This window comes from Amaranthus tricolor, chromosome 15, assembly GCF_026212465.1.
Source record: "Amaranthus tricolor cultivar Red isolate AtriRed21 chromosome 15, ASM2621246v1, whole genome shotgun sequence".
Taxonomy (NCBI): domain Eukaryota; kingdom Viridiplantae; phylum Streptophyta; class Magnoliopsida; order Caryophyllales; family Amaranthaceae; genus Amaranthus; species Amaranthus tricolor.
Window position 1 is genome coordinate 6,338,758 of NC_080061.1, and position 25,571 is coordinate 6,364,328.

The following is a 25,571-nucleotide window of genomic DNA, read 5'->3' on the forward strand; positions in this document are numbered from 1 at the left end:
CCCCAAGCAATAGTGATAGCAGCAAATGACCTATTTTAAATGCTGCGATTTTAAACCGCAACAAAAAAGTGCACCATATGCCGCAGGCCACAAAAAACCGCAGCATATAATCTTAACTATTTGCTGTGGTTTTTTGTGGCCCGCAGCATATATTGTTATTTTTTTTCTTTTTTCGTTTAATACTAATAATGATCCAATAATAATTTACAATGTAACAAACAATGACTAATCCAATAATCCAATGATAATTACAAATAATCACCAATAATCTCTTTGTAATAAAAAACTCTCGATCATATATATAATATAATAATATGTACGTACATATATACATTAAAGTCCTAAAAATCTAAACTAATTACAATTTACCAAGAACAAAAATTAGCAAGATACACGACAATCTTGTCTTTTAATTCACGCATTTCTCCATTTCTCCATTTCTCAAAGGGCGTGTTTTCCTTGGAATGTCATATAAAACCTATAATATAATATAAAATTAAAAGATTAATAAACATTATATTTTTACCAATAATATAGTATATATATATATATATATATATATATATATATATATATATATATATATATATATATATATATATATATATATATATATATATATATATATATATATATATATATATATATAATTTAAGAACGTAATAACAAATACTTACGGCATCTATATTTTCGACTCTAACCTCCTTCACGGATTTTATAATATAGTTCATGTATTTCAGAGTGTAGTAGTCGCAATCAACGAAATTCGAAGGTTGTTAAAAGCACTAAGAGAAAATAGATGTTAGTGCCAAAAAAGCTTAAAAACAAATAAAATCTCAACTTAACACGTGATTTCTAGTATATGACTATGATTTTCAATACTAACCACTTCAACACAATAATATATAACAAATAGTGTTGTGTGCCAAGTTTCGTGCAAAACAAACCAAGTTTGAGCTACGTTATGCGCAAAAGTGTAAAAAACGCTTAAAATAGTTTATTTCTAAAAACTATAATAATATAAATAATAATTTTTTCTAAAGTCTTAACCCATTAGATTGGCCCAAACTTAAATAAATCGAAAACAATCTAAATCAAATATGACCTAATCTAATTCAGATTATACTCAACTTAGGATCAAACTCAAATGGTAGTCTTATATTTCATAGTCTTATTTTTGTTGTGAGTTAAAAAGGCCCTTGATTTGATGGTTCCTACTACTAGTGGGCTAGTGACCATTAAAACATCCAAGTTTCCTTCACTAAACCACCAAATGGGTAGAAGTAAAGTCATTTGCTAAGATGGTTGCTAATAATTAGACATGTTGTAATTCCAACTCGAATCGACGAACTCTACCAAAAAAGTTCAATTTATTTGTTAATCGAATTGAACTAATCAGTGTCGTTTTTAACTATTTAGGGGTCTTAAATAAAATAGCATATAAAAGATTATTTATATAATTATTAAAAATCATACATGCTATTACGGTTAAAGCTAGTTCATTCGATTCTCATTACCCCTCTTCTAAACTTGCTCTTTTCTCGGTTTACCCTTAAAAAAATACTAGCCATTTTTCAGGTATACTAATAGAAAAATGAAAACAAACTGACACAGGAACACATGGTATCCTAAGCAGTAAGCAATACTTTTCCAGATACTAACAGACAACAATCAAATCTTAATACGTCGGCAGATTAACAAATAAGGCAAACAAGATTTCGTTGATCATAAACTTCCACAATAAGCCCAATACTAGAAATAAACACCTTTGCGTGCTTGTCGCTGATCTTCTGACATTACAAAGTAACATTATACATGTAATATTAATAATAATAATAATAATAATAATAATAATAATAATAATAATATTATTATTATTATTATTATTATTATTATTATTATTAGGATATAATTCAAATGCTATCTAGGTCTAGGATAACTTTTGAGAAATATGTATTTTAGGCATTGTGAATATAGCATATACCTATATCCTTATTCCTTAAAAGTATATACTGATTAACTTCACAATAATGGCATATTTTTGCTTGCATATCTGCCAGTGTCTGAGATCATGCTCCCAGTTAAGTATGTCAATCATGCTAGTCTCACACGATTGTTAACAAGCAGGGGCGAAGCTACACAATCCTTCGTATTTTTAGCTTTAATAATTTCCCTTACTAATATATATATATATATATATATATATATATATATATATATATATATATATATAGTCTGAAGAGTGAATAAATGTCACGAAAACAACTATAGCTCAATGGTCAGAAGAGTTAATTTGAAACCTAAGGTTGTGAGAAGCTTTTCAACTCCATGAGTTGAAAAATGCTTTTTTTTTTTTTGTATATTTAAGTCTATACCTGGTATATCAGATATTTTGCACTTCTAGATCGAAATCCTAGCTTCATCAACAAGTGATATGGTTATGATATCATTTGGTGTAACATAATTTACCAGTTAATTCGGTTTTTAGATTCGTAATTCACTTAAAATGACCCTAAATAACCCAAAACCGACCATAATTTGCTTTTTTGATTCTCAATTCGCAAGGAGATTAGTGAATCATGTGACAATGATACCATTAAATATTGATGTACAGATATCTCTTAAAAGACGGGTTTTTACACACTTTTAATGTTATTGGTTATGTAAATATGAAGACAATAATAACTCGACTGAAATTGTTGTGCATTGCACGTACCGGGCTGGTTGCACTAGGGTCGTGCACCCTGGTGTTAGGAGCACATAAACGACTATGGTCACAACTCGACTAATATGTAATACAATATGACCTTATATTTAGACTGGAAACCATTGACGACTCGTGCAACCTGTTGGTTCTTTCAAAGGTCACAACTCAAAATCAAATTGCTTTTTTCTTTTTAAAAAAAGACAAACTAACATGTGCCAAATTGTACATAAAAACTCCTGATCGATAGGGATATCATAGAAAAACTCTACTTGCAATCACAGCAAAAAAAAAAAAAAAAAAAAAAAAGCATCTCATACTGTATTCTAATTATATCATAATATTGCAAGTAGTGCTTAAGCACAAGCTTGTTAAACGGGCTGTGCAGATGTACATCACATTGTACGTTGTACTGGTGTGGTGTCTGTTTAATCAAAGTCTAAAGAAGCAGGTTTTGTATAATTCTTGTGATATACAATACTTAACTACTTAGTTAATGCTTATTAAATATACCTTAATCCAAACAAACAGTAATTAACACACTGTATTATGAAACTAAACACACATAAATAACTGTACAAGCTGCTAATTGTTTAGCATTCAATTAATTATATAAGTGGCAGTTATAGATCCAAGAAGAAGCATTTCAAGTTATACCAATCAAGCAATCAGATGCAATGACCATATGTTGATGTGGTAACAGAGTGATATGGTTATCGTAACAGTTTGTGAAATTTGAAAACGAGACATGTATTTTCAACATACTGATCTAATCAAGTACTCTGTTTAGTTCATTTGGATAAATTTGTTATTGGATTTGTACAATAACAAATTTAATGGGGTTATATTCTAAAACCAATGGATGATCGAATAATAGGAAAAGTAGCCCATCAAACTCAACTATATATGTTTGTCAATCTCTCTCTAATTTTATGATTTGTGATCATATGTAAGTTCTTTTTCAATAGTTCATCAACATGGTTTAAAGTGTTAACTGTTAAGCAGAAATAATTCCACACTTAAAAGAGAATCTTTAAGACTAAATCGAACAGTTACAGACATAAAGTCGATGCATGCATGAGACGCGGAGCATGGACATAGCTGATAATATTTGGATTGTAGTAAAATTCTTTCATTACATCATGTTTATTTTGTAGTTTTATGTAAAACTCACAAATAATATTTGCCATTTAAAATTAATCATGACGCCAACCTCTTTATTGTTACCAAGGATAAGACTGTTTACATTTATATATACTTGGAATTTCATCTAAGTGGAAGCATGGAATATTGTGTTGAAGTACATGAGTAAGGGAGACAAGTACAAATTTCCAAGGGTACAATATCACTTTGACTAGATTGCAAAACATGCAACTAGCTTTGAACGACTTAAATAATACTTCCTCATGTTTTGATTAAATGCAATATTTGTAATTTTTACACTATTTATCGCTTAACTTAATTTTGTTTTAGTTTTCCCACCTTTTTCTAAGAAATTATATAATCAAGGTAGATCTTACTAAATTCGTCTCAAAATATAATTTTCAAATATCAATTTGTATAATTTTTACATATACATATTTAAAAATATTAAAAATGTAAATGTTGCATCAAGTTGTGTGAAAACCCTAATTTTACATATAAATAGGACCGTAAAAAGTAATAATTAAACAAAATAAGGAAGCAGGTTGGGATAACAAGATTCGTTGATGTTCTAAATTTAAAAACCTTTCTTTAACCATTTGAATCTGTTTTCTGTTGAAGATATGTTCATTAAAGAAATTTGTCTTTTTTTCAACTTAAATGTAGGAACAAATAGTTTACAAAAATAGGGCATATAACCCATAAAATAACCCAGAAACTATTTTCAAAGTTTCAGAAAGGAAAAATCAGAGCCGAAATGAATAAATTATATATACAAAGCCACCTAAGAAAGCATGAAAAGCAGGGAATATGAACAGTACAACTTGCTGATTATGGAATATGGACAGAACAAGTTGCATATTTCAGATAATGTTAAGTAATATTTACAACGAATGTGCTATAATCCACTTGTAATTGCATAAATAAAGGTCAAGGAAAACCAGAATTTAGTTATCTTTAAGCACCCATGTGATGATCTTATAATTATATGCACTAATTTATTTACAGTAAGATTTAATGCATGATTGTATGCCCCTACCTTGTATGGAAACGCCAGGGCGCCACACTTAGTGCCTCTCAAATCTCTGTGGAAGTTGTGAATCATGTCTCAGAGTGACAAATTAAACTTGACAACAAGTTAGAGTATATAACAAATCTTGAGACTTCAACTATTAACTTAAGCGTTTGATTGAATTGGTTCTTTGAAATGGTATCAAAAGCCAACGTGATAAGAGATCGGTAGGTATAAGAGGGTCTGTGTTGCATATACACTTCTAGCGCAAACGGCTCACGTGTTAGGGGGCGTGTTAAAGTATATGACATATCTTGGGGTTTCAACCATCAGCTTAAGCTTTTCATCGAGTTGGTTCCCTGAATAGCATGTGAAGGAATCAACTCAACCAAAAGCTTAATATGACAGTTAAATTATACACTAACACAATAGAAAAGGTATCATCATTGGAGTAATGGAATGAAGATGTAGTAACACGAGGATCGAGTAACAACACGTGTACTCACTCCAAACTTCATATTCTTATTCTTATTAGTGTCTATAACAGAGATATTATTGATTGATCATTTCAAACTTCATATCCAACTTCACATAGATAAAAGAATTGAACATAAAACCTGACATTGTTAATCAAATGCACATAATTTAATGAGCTAATTTAATTTTAATATAGTCTAATGTAAAAATAATTAAGCAAATTAGATGAAATTATCTTTTATTTCATGGAATTAGCTTGAGAACAGTAAGTGTACTCACTTTAAACAATTTTATTTTCATTGCAAAAAAGACACTAGAGCAGAAAATAATTGCACAGAAACTATCACTTTAATGTGTCTTTAATGTCATTTTAGACGGTAGATATATTTATATTTATGTTCTTTTTTGTTTCATTAGTAGTAGACTAAACTTAAATGACTCGATAAATTATAAGCATTTCGTATTCATGTGAACTTGCAAATAACGTTTGTCATTACAAAGATGAGAATTGAGATTACGTACACTTGACCTCCCAAACATTGTTGTAACTAAAAGCCATTTAATAGCATCGAAGTAATGGAGTGTAACGTAACATAGACATATATGTAGTCAGTACTTCAGAATAAGTCGTATCTTCACTTCTAGGCTGTAACAAGTCATCATCATCGTACACAGTGTATTCTGCCCATTGAAACTATGATCAAGGTTTAAGAAGGAAAGAAAGGCGTCAACCCGTACCCATAAAAAATGATGCGGCCAAACTATGCCGTAACAAATGTTTGAATAAATTGTTTAGTTGTAGCTAACTTGTAGCATTATCAGTGAGATAAAAATTGAGAATCCTTATGGACTACATGAATAATGTCGCAGTATATTCATCAGAAAGAAAGTCTTCCTAATTGAATGCTAGCAAGGGTAATTCTGATATTGGGTTTCACACCACTGAATGAATTATGGAATACTATTCAGGTGTACCAATCTTAACAAATCAACTGTACAACTGACTAGCAAATTTAGTAATGTACATAACACTTTTAGTACTAATAATAACACAAAATGCAAAACAACCTGGACAGAAATCTGCAACAGTAGATAAATATCAAAAAATAGAGGAAAGAGGTTTTACATACAAGCATGATCAGTTTTCATCTTCATCATTATCATCATCATCATCTTCGGGTAAGGTGGTTTCGTCTCCAATACCTTCAAGAAGTTTGTCAACATCCTCTCCTAGTTCCGATAACCTCGCAGCGAGTCTCTCCACTTTGCTTTGCTCTTGTCCTAAGCAAACAAGCAAATCATTCAACTCCGCCTCACTTTCCTTCTCCGCTTCTTCTCTCACTTCAGCTTTGATTGCCTCGATATCTGGGAAAGGTGTAGCACCCCCGTTCTTCAGAGACTTGGCCTCTTTCTCAAGTTGGGAGTTGGCCTGTTCTAGACTGCAGTAAGCATCTGACAAGCTCTTCAATTCAGATTCCATTTTCTCAGCTAGATTTCGATACATGGAAACATCATTTTCAAGTTTGGCCTTCTCGTTTTTCAGAATCTCAAGTCGCTGTGATGCTTCTTGGAGTTCTTTGCGGATTGTCTCCACCTGGAATCTCTCTGAAGGGGCATTAGTCTTTTGTTCAGGCCTTGCACCGGTCTTGACTAGGTCTTCAGCTAAGCTTGCATTGCGACCAAGGAGATCCTTTGAAAGATAGAAGATACCAATCCATAAGTCAGCAAATCATCGTGTTAACTACTAGTCCCCAATTATAGTGTTCCTCCCCAATTCAATAAGTCCCAAATAAAAGTCGAAATCAATAAAACTATCGAGGTGGTAGATGCTAAACCAAAACTTCCATTATAAGAGGAACCAGGATCTAGTTCAAACATCAGGAATAGCATTGAGACTATTTGAAAAGTTCAGCACAATGCTTCCCATTTATTATAAAAACTTGAACTAGATGGCATAGCAAAGAAGCACCCACATAATTTTTAACAATTTGATTAGGGGTGCGAATAAACCAAGTTGAGTTAAGTATTACCCTGTTCATTTCAAGCACACTTAATATAGTCGGATTTGGGCTGTCAGTCAAGATCAAAAATCTGTTCAAACTCGGTTCATTTAATATTTAACTTGTTGGAGCTTAGCTCATGAACGACTCATTTATTAATCGAGCAAAGTTTAAGTTCATGAATAAGCTTACCTTGTAAACAAGATTTGTGATTAAGATTTAAAGAACGGGAAAGCAATTCAAAAACGGTACACAGATGAATAAATGATGTAACTTGTTGGAGCTTAGATCGTTGAGTTGAAATTCAGAAGTAAAACCCTTCATCGCGACTGCCATTTTGATATCTCTAAACATTGTAACTTGGACACAAATCCAATTACTCATCCCCCCCCTACTCTAGAAAATAGCGAGCAAAAAACCAGAAAATACTTGGAAGGGGGAAAAGAAATGGAAGATAATATTTTAAGATAAGAAAATTAGTTCACCTGAATTTCCAAGCACTGTTTCTCTATAAAAGACTTCAGACGACTGATGTAGTCCCCTTCACTTTCTCCGCTTCTTTGTTCTAACTCAGCAGGAACTATTGCTACCTTTGCTTTTGGATTACTATAAATCTCTACAAATCTCTCCCTTATGTTACCCTCCAAGCTAACAACAATGGCAACAAAACTGGCATCAAAGACTGCCGCCAGAATAGGATGCTCTGTGTTCCTCTTATCTTCCAAACTGGCATCTTTTTCTGCGTCTTCAACATTTTCCACACTAGCACCACTAGATCTAGTCAAGGGTTTGCGATGTGCAGAAACCTTTCTAGAAGAGAAAAGAAAGGTCTTATCCATCTCATCAAACTTCAGAAAGTAAGAGGTAAGCCCAGGTTTTTGGCTGATAGCATCGACTATGCCAAAAGCATCTTTACCACTTCCAATACATTTGTTATAAAGAGCACACTCTCCCAAAAGAACAGCTGCTAACCCCCGAGTGCATACTGTTGCCGATTGATTTGAGAGTAATTCAAGAAGATAGGTAATGTGGGGGTGTGCATCAAGAAAACATTCCACGGCAACAGGGCAATCAACCAGCCATATTATCAGAAGTTTTAAAATCATTTCTTGAATATAGAGATTTTCTTTCCCATTTGACTTTCCATCTTTACCATCCATGGAAGAAGCAACAGCCAAGTACTTCACCATGCGGTGCATTAGTGGCTCAGGGGTCCCCATAGACTGCCTTGTCGGCCCTAACTCAACTCTCAAAGCCTGTTAATTGTTGCAAAACTCAATTCGTGATAGCATGTAAACACAAAACATGATAACTGAAAAATGACACAAGCACGCCATATGTAAAAGACGTTTAACTGCAGAAGGCAAATGAATTAGTAGTGCAGTTTTCTAGTCAGCAGAAATTTTGAAGATAGTAGGTCCAACGAAAAAGACGCATAACCAACATTCGGTAATCACAAAATTGCCTCAGCAATCCAAGGTTTTCACAAACCCACTCCAAAAACAAGAAGCAAAGGGCATCAATGATTAAGATCAACGCACTAGCTAGCTACATAGACTAGACCTTTAATTATCTTGTGTACTTGAACCAAATTACATAACTAGTGGAGAAATTAACATTAGAACTGGGATATTCAAAAAAGGCGGAATTAAGCAAATGGACTACAAATGGTTGAATCAGAAATAATAGAGACCGTAGATATTTGGAATAAGGCACTTGGAACATATTAGCGTCTACAATCTGCATGGACAATTTAAAAATGATAAAGATGTGTGGACAATCTCACAGTGATAATAATCATTATAATGCAGCATGAATCACATTCCTGAAAAGTTTCTTGGAAGATGCAAATTTGAGCTATACACTTTCTCCAACTTAAGCAGTTACATGAAGAAATACTATTAAAGAAACCTGAAATATCAGGGACCTTGCCATTCCAAATGATTGCAGAAACAGGAAGAGTCATAACTAACGGAGTTTTTTTTAACTTAAAATGGTCCCAAGCAGAATGAAAAAGAGATAGGATAGAAGCAAACATAATATTTTTGTCATAACACTTGGTTAAAGATCTAAACTCAAGCAGTTAGTCATAGTCATAACCATTAAGTCATAGACATTATCAGATTTCAAATTTTTTTTTCCTAAATCAAAATCCTGCTTTATTGTAGAACCTGTTCATAAAGATAACTAAGTTCCCTGTAAGTTGCTACTCATAAAAATTCAAAATACTCCTTTAGATCCTGCTAATACATCCCTTCTGTTCCTTTAAATTTCAAAAGGCATATCAACTCTTTTGATTGCAAAAGTAATTCAGGTATATAGACAATTAGCCAAAGCCTCTACCCACAAAATTATAGCTGTAATCAAAGTTCAGAAAACAACAACCAAAAGCCACATCATTCTGTATTTGAGCTTGGAATCACGCTCCAAAGATCTTTCTCTTCATCCACAGCTTGGGCCACAGAAAATCTCTCCTAAATTTCTTCAGCAGATTTAAGATTGGGCAGTGGTCAACAAAATTTGATTATCAATTTTAGGATTTAAACCTGCTTGTAATCAACTTTTGGTTTGTTGACCACTGCCCAATGTTAAACCTGCTTGTAAAGGTTTGTTTAGGATTTAAAAATTTGATTAATAAAGGTCAAATGATATAGTGTATAATTTTGTTAAATAATTTTAGTAGATTACAAATTAATATAAAGTATGATCGTTGGGACGAAAAGGATTACTGTTTTGAATACTTTAAGTACTTATTAGTAGTGTCTTATTTCTTTTTATTTAACTTTCCTTTGTCTTTGCTCTTTTTAGATGCCTCGATTCCGTTGCAGTTGCACCACTAGGAAAAGTGTTATGAATTTTCATGATGCACCGTACCACCTCTCTATGAAAGCTGGCGAACCCATTTTTTCTTACATCCATCGTCTCCATATAAGCATGGAGAATTGCCACCTTAACAAATGTCATGGTAACTCGGATTATAATACACCACCCAAACAAGCTGATGTCCTTATTCATATCGTAAGTGACATAAGTCTCTAAGCTAAACTTAAGAAGGAATACAATGACATAATAAAAAATAGGAGAGGTATGCAGATCAAAATGAGAAGTGGTTCCTTACTTTAGAGTACTTAGAGAAAATGATGGTTGATGCTAAAGTAAGGTGGATTTATAATGTATATGGGAGCTTCGGCAACGAGGATGAGAGTGATGAGGGAGATGAGGAAGTGATGAGAAACTTTTATGGCAACGAGGACAAGAGTGATGAAGAGTTTGCAGATGTGTTTCCAGATGAGACTCCAGAGATGCCACTTGTGAGGGATTAGACTTTAAGATTGATTTAGTTCCAATAGGACCCATATCAAAGGCACCTTATAGGATGTAGGTACTATCATCTTCCCCATCACTCTTATCATCGTTGCCATAGAAATTCCTAGATACATTATAAATTCACCTTGCTTTAGCATTAACCATCGTTTCTCTAAGTACTCTAAAGTAAGGAACCACTTCTCATTTTATTCTGCATACCTCTCCCAATTGGATCTCCCATTTTTTATTATGTCATCGTATTCCTTCTTAAGTTCAGCATAGGGACCTATATCACTTAAGGTACAGATAAGGACATCAGCTTGTTTGGGTGGTGTATTATAATCCGAGTTACCATGATATTTGTTAAGGTGGCAATTCTCCATGCTTATATGGAGACGATGGATGTAAGAAAAAATGGGTTCGCCAGCTTTCATAGAGAGGTGGTACGGTGCATCATGAAAATTCATAACACTTTTCCTAGCGGTGCAACGAAATCGAGACATCTAAAAAGAGCAAAAGACAAAGGAAACATAAATAAAAAGAAATAAGACACCTACTAATAAGTACTTTAAAGCACTTCCAAACAATAAACCCTTTCGTCCCAACGCTCATACTTTATATTAATTTGTAACCTACTAAATTATTTAACAAAATTTTACACTATACCATTTAACTTATTTTAATCTAAACCTTTATATAATCAAATTTTATAATCCTAAACAAGCCTAAAATTGATTAGAAGCAGGTTTAAGATTGGGCAGTGGTCAACAGAAAATCTAACCTTTGCGATCCTTGCTTCAGCAGGTTTGAGATTGGGCAATGGTCAACAAAATCTAAGAATAGGCATAGAAACATAAACTAACAAGTCACCGAAAAGCAAATCATAATTCACCATTTCAATAAATTTTACACTACTAGCCATTATTTCTTCATTTGTTTATCCATACATTATTATGTTATAGAGACCTAAAAAAGTATATTAATAGAAAATCACACAGTACACAGTATAATAGAAAATCAACAAAATTGCTACTGAACCAAAAGAGATGCGATGACTTCTCAATGTAACTAGTGCAGAGAAAGAAAGAAGGAAAAAACATATCTTGCCTTCTCTTTGCACTGGATATTGTCTTGCAGCAGATGAGACAAAACGCTAGCTGCGCGTGCGCATATCTGCACCATAAAAAATAGTATAATAAGATCTGGTGATTTTACAAATCAAATAGACTATACAGAATACAAGTGAAAAAATTGTAAGGTGAAATTTTAATATATATAAACAAGAAACATAAGTAAATAAACAAACAATAATGTCTCCTATTCCTTTTTCCGTCATGTACAATAGAATATGAAAGAAGAAAAGATTGACCAATTATATAAGGGCATGTAATTCAATGCTGCTTAGTCACCATTCGGTAAACAGAAATGTTAACCGTTGATGTCCAGAAATCAAGATCCCAAATAATACCCACCAGCATAGGTTTGCAAATTAACGCAATACACATCACCGTTTGATCAAACACATGGAAGAACCATACTCTGCTAATTTTTACAGATTGTTAATGAATTATCAATACATAACTTTAATGCCCACCTCAAGATCTCCATCACTTTCACTCATTGTAAGACCATGGAGCAGCATACTGCAAAAAAAATTACTGAATGACTGAACAAACTTAAGCAGAGAGAAATGCAGAGCAAGCAAATGAAAGGGAGCAAAAATTCAGTCATTCAACTTAAATAGCAAGAGAAAAGAACCCCCCCCAGGATGCTAGAAAGAACCTTCCAAATGACATGTTTACATCATCTTCCAGAGGTGCATGAGTCATCAACTGCGGCTGGGGTGTCAGCGTTGATGCTAAGAGTTTTTGACCCTCTGGATTTTTCTGTTTCAAGCAAGACAAATCACAATGAATATTTGATCATCAGTGACAATGACCAATATCACATTTTCTGTTTCAATGCCATACACGTCTACACCTAATCATCAATTTCTTCTTGATACTAATTAATTTCTAAGACGTATGCTTCAGGCTACCTACCTCACAAAAGTTCTTGAATATATAATCAGCATCGACGAACTCTTGCATGCTAGAAGTTCGCAAAATGATCCGAAGGATGGAATTTAGAGCAGGTTCTACTTGTGGCTCCTCTCCTAGCACTTTACTTGCAAGCTCATCAATGTTCTTAGGATGTTGAGCAATTAAATCACCAATGCAATGTAACGCCTGAAACAGATCAGTAACAATGCAACACTAGTGTGAGAATAATGATGACATATCACATCAGCAGAGCAGAAAGCATCACCAAGTGTATGACCCAGCTGGAAGTGATACGGACGAATAAAAGAATCAGAAAATTATCATACCACACAACGAACAGAAACTGGAGCCCACTGGCTCTCAACTCCTAGCAAAAGAAGATGATCTAATAGCTTTCTCTGCAATGAATTGAGTACGAGATATGATATACTTCTGAAAATAAAATAGAAGAAACAAAAGAACAAAACATTACGGATTTGACAAACCTGAACTAAAACTGTTCTGTTCGTCATACTATTTGTATCTTTTCCCATTTCAACAAGTGGACCACAAGCAATTAGCAAATTAATAGTCTCCAATGTGCTGAGCAGATTGACTGTCTACTGGCATGATGGTTTTTCCAAGAGAATGAAAGATACCAGTGAGACATTCAGATCAGTTACTAAAGAGTAAAGACATATGATTATATTGAGTTGCATTAGTTTCCAACCTTCTGCTCAGTAAATCTATAAGAAACTCCTCGAAGCTTCAATAGTGATATAATAGGATCAAATCCCACCGTCTCTCTCAATAGAGTCTGAAACACATTTGACATTGTTACCAGCATAATATACTACAAGTAAAAACATTGCAAAAATTCAAACGATATTTACCTGATTAGAGATGTTGTTACGCAAAATATTATTCAACAAAACAAGACAATCCTGCATAGCAATAAAAAGTAAACAAATCCTCTAAGAACCTTCAAAGCTTTCAGGCCTTGACTCTAAATAATTAAGATAAAAGCAGTTATAAAGGACGAATAAATTATCCAAAAATGATAAAAGACATAAGCTCAAAAAATGAGAAGCTTTTATCTTTTAATAATGAACATTAAAACCCTGAGTTTTATAATCAAAACTATGTTAGTAACCTGCTTCAGTAACAAAAATCAAACGAGATTCGACATGAAAAAAAACAGCATAGCTTATGTCCATTCAGCACAACTCTAATTTCCCAAGATACTCATTTTGTGATATTAGGAATACCAAGTCACCTACATAACAGTGTTCATATATGGTTTTTACAATTCTAATTCATTAAGGTTTCCATCTTCAAAAGTAGCTAATTTCTTCTTATTGACACTCAAAAGCAAAGCTTTCAGAAAATGAAAATCTGTGTGCCAAGTATGAGATTCAGCACTCACCTGAACAACCACTCCACCATCTGAACCACCTTCCTCTTTCATAACAGTAAAAATCTTCTCAAAACCCCCTTCAAATACTACAATTTTTTGAATTTCCTAGATCACAAAAGCAGTAGCAAGTAAAAATCAAGAACTAAGTCTTCAAGTAAAGTAATCAAAGCAAAATACCAACCTCAGCCTCACGAGTCAAGTAAGTAAGTAGCAGCAACGCCTCATTGCGTATAACCTAGAAGAAAATTCAAAAAGAACAAAAAACATTAAAAAGTATGGATGCCCAGGTATATAATGCCATCCAATCGAATCTTTGTATGGACAACTGAATTCATATGGTGTTTATGAAAAACAAATAAATGATTTCACAAAAATGTTTACCTCACGGTCCATCAGCATATCCATCAGTCGAGTTATACCACGAGGAATAGCCAAAATTGATTCCTGTAACCTGGGCCAAAGCGCATAATTGTCTACGTGAATTTACAGATTCACCGATAAAATTATACAAGGACAAATTATAGATAGATTATGGACAAATACCTGCTTGGCGAACTTGTGACAAGGGCAGTCAGAACTTGGAGTGTATAATATCTAACATAAAAGTCATCCTCTTCCTGAAAGGTAACACCAAAATTTCACATTCAACAAGCCAGACCTTAGTATACAACTCCCTCTCCCTTCAAGTTTTTCCCAGATACACCAAAAGATTGCACATGTGTAAAATAAAAAGAAAAAGACTCAATGGGATAGAGCGAGTACAGGACTAAGATAATGAGACACATGAACACTTCTTACTAGCAAACTGAGAAGGAGAGCTATGTTGTCTACTTCTCTTGATAGTAAATCAGCATTCATTTTCGATGGCTCCACTTCATTATTTTCCAGTTTTGCATGATTCAGAGGAGTCAAAGAGCTGACAATGGTTTCCAATGCACCTTGAACCTGGAAGTATCCAGAAAAAACTAGCTATCAGACGATGAGAACAAAGCCAGCTGCATACATATCCTTCAGAAGCTGGAAATAGCTATCAGGCTATGAAAAAAAAATCTAGCTGCATGAATATCCTCTATTCCACTTACTGGACCATCCATATAAGTGGTTGGATTCTCATTTCAATCCAAACCAAATTCTGCACTGAAGCACAATACAGTACAGAAATATTGAGAAAATGATCGTATCAGTGTGTCCGCCTACGCCAATAAAATCCCCAACGTTGCTACAGAGCTGGGATTGAAAATAGGCATTTACAAGCTAATATATGCTCAAAAAAGGCAAAAGTAAAAGTTCCCAAAATCCCACCATCGGACAAAAGAAAGGAGCTAAGGGCAAAGAGATGGGAGCATATGTAGTTTACTAAGACTTCAAATTGCCAGAAAGAGAATAGTCATGCTGGATTGCTGCCACATTGATGGCCATTAAAACCTGAGAAGTGATCTTTAACAGAAAACTTGCTCGCTGGGTGATCCGTAATTCTATTAGCAAATTTTCACCAGAGAAGTCCACCGCAATTTGGATATTACTAAAGGTTCAAAATCAATTGTAGAAGTCAAACTTTCTCAAATATAAAGCTTCAATCTAATAGTCACCAAAATCCCTTGGATAGCAGAAAGTTCAATATCCAGAGGGATAGGAATTAGAATTCATTTCTCACCATTTTGCTTTCAACAGAAGAGAAAATTTGACAAAAGAACTTTATGTACACTCACAAGCCTAGCGGGTTGGAATATGAGAAGCTATAATACCATTTACATTGTAACAGTTAAGAGTGCCTCAAACAGAGAATATCAAAAAACAGGAGCAGTATTAATCAACCATAATTCAGACTATAAATTCATTGATCAAAATCTACAGTCAAAAATTTTAAATATAGCTGAAAACATGAGTGAATATCCATGGTGTTTATTATCGAAGTTTCTTCCTTTTTGAAACCTAATATAATTGATTAGAACTCAATCCTTGCGCAAATGTACAAGGTATTCAACTGTCCTATTTTTAAGAATTAAGATCATATACTTCATGATCATATGAAAAATTAATGTAGCAGTATCACACATTACAAATGCTGGCAGACTTAATCTAAAAGTGAAGAATTCAAACCATTTCAACGTCATCTCGCTCTTCCTTCAACACACTTAGTATTACTGGAATGCCTGCAAATGCAAAAGAGGTAAGGAGAACGAAAAGGGCAAGGATACAGGAATCAATGCAATGTATTGTCGAGTAGTAATCCAAGAAATGCACAAGTTCAATTTCCAATCAACTAAATAAAGCATGAGAGAAAATACCAACCCATTGCTCCAAAAGCTAACTGGGCAGCCTGATTCTCTGCAACAACAGATTGAAGCTCGACCATTGCCATCCTTCTATCCTCAGTCTTTGTGCCATTATTAATCCGATCAAGCAATCGCTCAACATAACTATTCGATGTACTATACTACTATCAGTAAATCAGCATTTATAAATACTACTAGAAAAAGTGATCACCAATACAGAAACATCATATCTAATCCCAATATGGGGTCTGCTGAAGGAACCAAAACAAATCAACGTGGACTATCAAAAAAGGCAACAAAAGTTAGTCTAACTCCTTCCATGCTTAAAAATTCTGGAGGTCAATATTAGTTTCTAAAGTTTCCTTCATTCTTTCAAGAGTCTACATATTGGTCCCAATTCCGCACCTCCACTTCTGTTATAACTACCCAGTCACCTCTTGTCCTCCTCAACATCATTAATCAGTAATAGAATAGTTGGTAGAGGAGTTACAAGTGCTTTACTTAGCCAAGGATGATGAAACAAAAACAAAGTGGGATAAGGTAACATTATGAAGTTAAATATTTGGGTCTTCCACAACCTACTCTTGTGCTTCCGTTTTTGCTCATTTATGTATTGCAAATGACGATTTTTAAATACTTAATAGTTTTGATAACAAAAATAGCAAATTGTCACCTCTTTTCTCTCAACACCACTTTACAATTTAAAGTGAAGTTATGGTTGCTACTTGGTAGAGGTGTTATGACTTATGAGTTCTTTACTAAGCCAAGAATGATGAAACAAAAACAAAGTGGGATAAGGTAAAAGTATGAAGTTAAAAATTTTGGGTTTTCCAGAACGTACTCTTGTGCTTCCGTTATGGGAAATTCATGTATTGAAGATGACAAGTTTTCATTGCTTAACTGTTTTGGAAACAAAAAATAGTAGGTCAGTATTTTAAAGGTTCCAAGTTTTTGTCGTTGTCTTCCCCAAAGTTTGGTGGTAAAATAAGAATTGTTTCAATTTAGGTTTTTTTTTATGTTTTAACCCTTTTAGAAATCAACTATTGCTTATAATACGATTATTTGAGAAAATGTGCTATTATCCAATTGATGTTTGGCTTAATGATGGTCCACAAAATGGTGTGCAGGACGATGATGATGATTGCGTAGAATAGTGGACTGGTAGATCAGCAAGTGTTTCTTAAGATTGAGGGGCTCAGGGTAAAATGGAAATTAAGCAATTAATACTAAAGTTTAACCCGGAAAATATAATCTTTTGACTCAGGCCATTAGTGGCTACTAGGGGCCGCCATGGCGCCATTAGCCTACAAATTGTCCATGTCCCACAAGATTGATAATACAACTTTATTATTTTAATACTTTATCAACCAGTATTTGATTCACACTTGTAAAGTGTAGTTCGCACATTCCCACAATTTCTATTACACTTTTTGTTGCACATGTAGTTCGCACCAGTTCGCCAAATAAAACTCAGTTTCACACAACCACACCTATCTACATAGCTCGAGGAGAGGCCTACAGGCCCGTGTACGCAACTATAGGTGTGAAAATTGTCATCGCGTATTTTGTGCATAATCCAATTTGTGCTATTCAACTTCCATTCCTATCCCTTTTATCATTCCACCTCAAGTAAATACATCTTTGGGATAAAACCAAGATAAAATTTTCAATTAGAAGAAAAATTCAAACACTTGTGTAGTGAGTTGTACCCGTGTCCAAAGAGTAACTGAATCTGAAAAACTAACAATACCATAAACCTTTGAGATAATAGTTTAGGCCCAACATTTTCCAACTACATGAAGATGTGAACCCTTACTTACGAGTTACGATATAGACGATGCAGATATCATATACAACTTTTCATCCACTAAGCATCTAGTATACCAATTGTCAACTTCCAAGTGTAAAGGAAAATGTACCACAAGATTACACTAATAGGTTAGATGATACGGACTATGGAGCTAATCTTTTTCTCTTTATCTAAATTATACCATTTATAATTAAAAGCAAAATCTAAACTCCTAATATCACAGCCTTAAAAAAACCTCAAATTGCACCCAACTTAGTTTTGACACCTTTTGTTCTCAAATAACAAGGCTGTAATCACATATGCAATAATAACCACATTAAGTACGTAAACTATAAAAAAGCATAATTACACACCTATCTTCATTTGACGTAGAATTATCATTTCCAAACACACGACCAACAACGCCCTGTGATCAAAAATAGCCACAGCTTTATAAATCGCTATTCTTGTCAAATGTTATGCACAATAAAATATAAAATAAATAACAAATTAAAACACACAATATAAAAGCTGCACGTCTTCATAAAGTCCAACAGAATACAACATTGTAGAAAATGCATCAAAAACACCTTATGCAGCTCACAGTGTCAACATAAACCGTTCAATTATACAAATCAGGAATATTTGAAAGCTAAGAAAGGTACAAGATATGATCAAGAAAAAAATTTATAAAATTATAACAAAATAATTACAGCACAAGTGTGGGAGATAAGTGGACCTTGTAGCTGGACACGAAATCCATCCTGCTTATTTTTCCAGTTTTACTGCCTGGGTAAACCTGTAAACATCCATAATCACATCAATAATAGTAATTAAAAAGAAAAGTGCCACATGTAACACCAAAACTATTAGACATCATCCACTTGGGCCGAGGACAAAACACAATACTTTTTACCCCTAATTATTTTAGGCTATTTCGATATTAAACTATAGCCTAAAAATAAATAATTGAACTAAACAGAAGTAATGTAAACCAATGTTTGAGGCTTCTTAGTTCATGTACCCTTGAACATGCCCATATCCATTCCTGATCATCAATATCTACCAACATAAACAGTAAGCCACTAAAATTGTGTTTGGTAACTTTGATTTCATTGAAATGAGAGCGAGTCAATTGTGACAAACATTCAGGATCCAATTCCAATCTCACTCTTTGAAAATACAATTATAAGTCAATGCCAACATATAATAGAATTATTTGTGGAATAACAAAAGTACTAAATCGATTATACAACAATATGATTTGTAACACCATGATTAATCGAATGAATTTCACACAAGCAATAAGAACAAATCGCTTAAACCTAATTGGGTATCCATCAAAATAAAACCCATCATCCAAAATAGTAAAATCAATTGGATAAAAATATAGCATCAATTTGGGAATCCAATTAGCAAAACAAATGAATGCAATCACAAATTCAGATCAAGCAAAAAGAATGAACGCAGAAATCTATCCTTTGCATACAATCATAACTAATTTGTTCCTCAAAACCCTAATTTTTCAGCCGCATAATTAATTAATTGATTTTGGTTGATTGGTAGAATTCAATTGGTCAAATGAAGTTACAAGTATTCATCTGAATTTACCTGGATTGCGCCTCAACCTCACTCTAGCGACACTAACAATGGGAGATGATTTGGTTGATAAGTTTTTAGAATATGTAACTCTTTCGGATTTCGATTGCTTTTCTTCCTTCTCTCTTCGATTATCAGTTTATCACTAATCCTTTCACGTCTGTTCTGTATAATTTTCTTTTCTGTTTCAATAAAAATTGAAAATAAGTCGCGAAATGTCGAATACTTAAATTTTTTTTTTTAAAAAAAAAATTTGTCGAGGGAAATTATGAATGGTAATTTTAGGTTTTGACACTTAATCAATGATATCTCTAATTTTTTATTGTCAATGGTACTCTCGTACTATTGTATGTTTTACAATTGTAACTTTTCTAAACTTTTTCCGTCCAAAATCATTAATTATCTTCTTTTTCTTTTATTTTTCAATTCAAAACATAAAGACAGTTAACGGTATTGAATGATTTTGGGCGGAAAAAGTTAAAAAAGTTACAATTATAAAACACTCAATAATACGAAGATACCATTGATAATAAAAAAAAATTAAGAATACCATTGATAAAGTGCCAAACTCAGAGGTACCATTGATAATTTCCATTTAATTTTTTAAATCCTTCATTAGGAATACTCATCTTTTGATTATTTAATACTTTACAATTTACAACAAAGTGAATGATGACTTGTAATAAAATCTTTTGGAATCAACATACTCCCTTTTATTCATCTAATTAGTCTCATTTGACTTTTCTCACAATTTTTTAGGTGGGTCAAATAGGATAACTTAAAAACGAGAGAAAAAGGGTAATAAGTAAATTATTAAAAGTTTTTCATTAGATTAATTGTAATAAGGTAAGGTAAGGTAAAGTGAATAAAGGTAATCAAGTAAAAAATATATACTATAAATGAAAATGAGACTACTAAGGTGACTTAACCTTAAATGAAAATGAGAGTAATAAAGTAGGAAGAAAACGAGGGAGTAGTATTATTTTAAAGGTTGTAAATTGTAATTAAACAATTATGTATTATAAATGATCTTCTTATGAAACTTTAATGTATCAGTTTTACTTTGATTGTTCTAATACCTTTTTGGTTTGATTATTTTAAGCATATAATTAATCATTTTAAGATTATAAAGGATTAAAATTGCAGGTAAAGACACTAAGAATGTAAATGAGTAAATTTAAATTAATGTAAATAATCACATTACAATTATAATTGATCATTTAAAAAAAAATTTAATTAGAAGTGTTAGGTTTTAAGTTGTTAATTTGGCGAAAAATCAAATTTAATCAAATCAAATTGAATTAATAGTTTGGTTTGGTTTGAATTTAAACAAAACTAATTTATTTTTGGTTTGAATTTGGTTTTAAATAGAAAAACCAAAAAAAATAAATTGAACCGAATTATATAGTCTTTTGAAAATTCAATATTTTTTTAATGTTTTGTAATAATGGGCCTTTTGTATGGACCCGTCTCATTGTAAGATAGTCTCATTTAAGACGGGTTGTTTATAAATTGTCTAATCCTTAAAATATTTTATAAATGGAACGTTAGATTATCTAAAGTTAAGTTAATTATTTAATTTTTATTATTGGTTGAGCTAATTTAGTTTTATGATTTGATTTGATTTTGTAAAAATTTGGTTTGGATTTGAATTGAAAAATAAAAAACTAAATTTAATTTGGTTTGATTTATTTTAGTATCAAAACCAAATCAAAAGCTGAAGTTACATCCCAATTAATTTTATTTTTTGTAATTTTTAGTTATGCACAATTAAAATATAATATTTAAATTGTATTTTAAAACGATACATTGAATAGAACATATTTGGGTCTTGGGCATATCCTAAATGGGTCTAGATCGAGTCTAAGACTCATTTTTTTAGACTTACACTCTAAACCAAACTCATCTCAAAACGTTGGACTATGATGGGTCTAGCCTCTTGGACAGGTTCATTAAAATCTTTGACCTATACTATCCATCGTCAAAAGTGGATCGATAATTTAATTATGCACAAGTGATGGTTATTGTCCTGTATTTAAAGGTTCAGTATTGAGAGTTCGTAGTTTATGTGTCACAATACTATGTATAACTAGTAGTTTTCTTCAATGGGGTCTTTCATCGTACTTTTTTATATTTATTTTTTTTCCCATTAAGAAATACCAGGAAAAAAAAATAATAAGTGGTACCATAGTACGCTCAAATCTCAATAGGTATGCCCCCTAGTCATGCAATCATCTTGTAGTGGCTACGCAGATAACTTATGTAAATTGCACCTTTCTGCAGATTTGGCTGGAGATAGTTATAGTTAGAACAATGAATTCAAGTTAAGGCTATTGATAGTTTCATCTTGCTTGCCTCTCTTCGACCAAACTATATATTTATTGTTTGTTTGTTTGTTTGTTATTACTCTTGTTTTTATTTATGTACTTTTTATTTATTTATTCTAACGGATCAGTTTTAACTTAACTTGTGTTGAAATCTACAATTTGTGTTGTATTTGCAAGTAGCTTTTAAATAGAGTATCAGTGTCACTCAAATCTCTCTCTACAAGGCTCTATCGTCTTTTGAAATCTGGGGATAAAATTAATCATATTCCTCCTTGTCCTCTCTTTGGAGAGGGTATAGGTATGGATTGCTCGTTATCTTTCTTCACTCGGACTCTATCTTCAAGCGGATACTTGGCTGATGATTATGACTATGACTATGACTATGACTAAGCCCTAAAAAGCCACTTAGAAAAAAAATGCATATGGACTAAATTTATCATAATACAATCATTTAATACTCCCTCCGTCTCAATAAGACTGTTAAGCAATACACAAAATATAGAATAGAAGTACTTGTATAATTGTATGCTACAAATAATCAACCAATAGAGAAAAAGTTTTTTGACCAATCAAAAATAATTTAATTTCTTCTTCGATGAAAATGTGGATAACATAAGTAACACTCTACTCAAAATGACATCCTTTAAAAATCTTTCAAGCTGAAATCTGAAGAAGGAAGTTCATTATATTCGTAGACATGAAACTCACACTGTAAATTGCCGCTCTTATCAAGCGCGAACGGAGATCCCCTAGCATCTTAGACTCTTTAATCTCACTGCCTCCTCGATCTTCACGAATGATATCATATTTGATTTTAGTCAGTTATTTCTTCGTCAGGATGCATCCATAGACCTTTTATTTGCTTCTACAGTTTATCCTCCTCCACTTTCTATAGAGGATCATAAAAACTGATATTTCACTTATGATATATCATAACTATTTTTAATTTTATAATATGTAGTCTTATTTCCATAAAAAAATTTGATTCAAACGTAATTTCTTCTCCAATGTTGCTCCTTCGAATAGACATTTTAGACCAAGTATTGTGTCCTGTCACTGCGTCCCGCTCTCTTCTTCCCAATTTAAGAAAGGAGAGTAACTCTAACTGTCAGCTTGTCTTCTACTAGACTACTTCAATGGCCGTTGGTCAAGTCCAGTAATGTTAGGATGCCTTTTGACAACCCAAGTCAATAGGCCTGCCTCTAAGATTTTGGAAGGTCTATTCTAAGTTGAAAATTAAGCCTTAGAAATCAATTTTGAAATTGCAAATTATACATCTAAGAAAACTAAGAAAATTTACTTTTTCTCAGAAATGTTTGTCTTTTAAAAATATCACCTTTACGTGATTGTCTTTCCAAAATTCCACATTTGGATTATTTTTGAAAAATCCGACCTATACACTCAATGTTCTTTTAAAAGACTTGTCGATATAAACTACTTTTATAGCCGGTTTTTACAAGTAAAAGAATTATTATGCGCCACATGTCAAGCAATGAAAGCCGGAATTAAAGTTCAAAAAAGCAAAAACAAGAAAAATAAACCTACTCCTTCACCTCTCCCCCCCTCCCTCTCTTTCTACCCCACTAGCCACCACCAACTCCTCATCCTAGCACCATCCATCCCCCACTGCATCACCTATAAACATGTTGTAGTAGATCAGACGCCGACAAACCCAAACCTAAACCCCCATTCCATCTCCAGGTGCTGAATCACCAAGACTCAGACCCCTTTAACGTCGGTGATCAGCTTTTAAAAATGTCACTTTTATTTACCACATAAAAATCCAACATTTATATTATATTTTCTTTGAAAGGTACCCACGGTACCGTACATCTCGGCCATAGGTTAAGAGAAGGGGTGAGGGAGGGAAAAAAGGGTGTGGAATGCACGTGTAAGGATCGAACACAAGACTCTCCACAAACAAGATGAAGAAGTAAACCAACTCATCTAGCTCATGATCCTTTTTATATTTTCTTGTAAACAAATCAACGTACTTAACCCTTACGCATCCCACAACTTCTCTTTGGACTATAATCTATAAAAGTCACTCTTATTTCTCCAAGTTCTTGCCAAAAGCAATTCCATGACATAACTAAAAACAAAAACACAAACAATCCAAAATAAATAGTTATGGACGTTTGTTGCTTCATTACTACATACATGATCCTCTTAGTTTTATCTTTTTCAGTACTTTTCAAAGATTTTGTGCTTGCTAATTCTAATATTTCTTCCTTGCATCTTCAACCAAAACCAGTATTGTGCCATAGTCGAGAAAAGTTAGCATTACTTGGCTTTAAACAAAACTTTCTCATCAATTGTAGTGTATCTACTTCATCTTTAGCATATCCAAAGCTAAACTCATGGGAAAAATCCAATTATTGTTGTAAATGGGATGGTGTCAAATGCCATGAGAAAACAGGTCATGTTAATAGAGCTTAATCTTAGTAGTAGTTGTCTTTTTGGTGTCTTCCCTTGGAACAATACTATCTCTTCAGCCTCAATCATCTCTTAAAGCTCAATCTTGCAGATAATTATTTCAATATTCTCTCGAATTCTTTCTACCATTTCTCGTCTTCATAACCTAACATTTCTCAATCTCTCTGGATCAGTTTTTGTAGGTGAAATCCCATCAGAAATTACACAATTGTCTAAACTTTCTATTCTTGATCTTTCCTTTCGTGGTGCTAATGATATGATCCTTGAACTTCATGATTTAAGTCTAGCAAAGTTGGTTCAAAACTTAACTTATATAACCCATCTCCATCTTGATTATGTTGATATATCTTCTCATGTTCCCCTAATCTTGAGCAATATTACTTCCCTTGAATCCATCACCTTAGATGGTTGTAATCTACTTGGTGATTTCCCTACAAGTCTATTTCAATTATCAAAACTTGAAGTAGTTTCATCCTGCTGTAATCCCTATCTCGGAGGATTTTTTCCTGAATTTCATTCTAGTAGTCCTATTCGTATCTTATCTTTCGAGAAAACACAATTTGCAGGACCCCTTCCACCTTCGATTGGAAACCTTGGTTCCTTGGAAGCCTTAGATCTTTGGGCTTGTCAGTTTCATGGAGAGCTTCCATCTTCATTAGGAAACTTGAGTAGGCTTACTATTCTACATCTTGGTCACAATCAGTTCAGTGGTGATCTCCCCTCTTCAATCACAAATCTAACAGGACTAACAGCCTTAACTCTATCTCATCTCATGTCTGTCAATCCTAGAACATTAAGCAGTTGGATGTTTAAGATAAAGTCGCTCGAGAAAGTAGGCCTTAGCAACATGAATCTAGGCAATGAGATCCTACCTGCACTGGCAAATCACACAGATCTAGATATTTGGATCTTAGTTATAATTAGATAGCAGGGGAACTCCCAAATTGGTAACAAATCTAACCCAATTAAGTGCCTTAAATTTGATCGGAGATTATTTGCATGGTTCAATACCAGAAGGATTGTTTAGGCTTACTAATCTTATTAGATTATACTTGTCTTACAGA

At 33.1% G+C, this 25,571-nt stretch overlaps 2 protein-coding genes across 3 annotated transcripts; one reads left to right on the forward strand and one right to left on the reverse strand.

Moving 5' to 3' along the window:
* Nucleotides 1–5,719: 5,719 nt before the first annotated feature.
* LOC130800835 (golgin candidate 6-like) lies at nucleotides 5,720–19,943 on the reverse strand. Of its 2 annotated transcripts, none has more exons than XM_057664536.1 (20): nucleotides 19,757–19,935; nucleotides 18,885–18,944; nucleotides 18,520–18,572; nucleotides 16,373–16,512; nucleotides 16,181–16,233; nucleotides 14,879–15,025; nucleotides 14,624–14,697; nucleotides 14,462–14,531; nucleotides 14,262–14,315; nucleotides 14,090–14,185; nucleotides 13,557–13,607; nucleotides 13,394–13,480; nucleotides 13,170–13,283; nucleotides 13,011–13,082; nucleotides 12,685–12,870; nucleotides 12,425–12,528; nucleotides 12,237–12,285; nucleotides 11,750–11,815; nucleotides 7,822–8,592; nucleotides 5,720–7,026 (listed from the first exon to the last, which is right to left on the reverse strand). In XM_057664536.1, exons 2-20 carry the CDS (start codon nucleotides 18,906–18,908, stop codon nucleotides 6,475–6,477), a joined length of 2,763 nt encoding a protein of 920 aa, XP_057520519.1. In that variant the 5' UTR covers nucleotides 18,909–18,944; nucleotides 19,757–19,935; the 3' UTR covers nucleotides 5,720–6,474. The 2 variants fall into 2 exon arrangements, with proteins under 2 accessions (XP_057520519.1, XP_057520520.1); XM_057664537.1 differs by having other exon boundaries at nucleotides 5,722–7,026; nucleotides 16,373–16,500; nucleotides 19,757–19,943.
* Nucleotides 19,944–24,463: 4,520 nt separating this feature from the next.
* LOC130800974 (receptor-like protein 7) lies at nucleotides 24,464–25,435 on the forward strand. Its single transcript, XM_057664718.1, has 2 exons — nucleotides 24,464–24,490; nucleotides 24,599–25,435. Exons 1-2 carry the CDS (start codon nucleotides 24,464–24,466, stop codon nucleotides 25,433–25,435), a joined length of 864 nt encoding a protein of 287 aa, XP_057520701.1.
* Nucleotides 25,436–25,571: the final 136 nt, after the last annotated feature.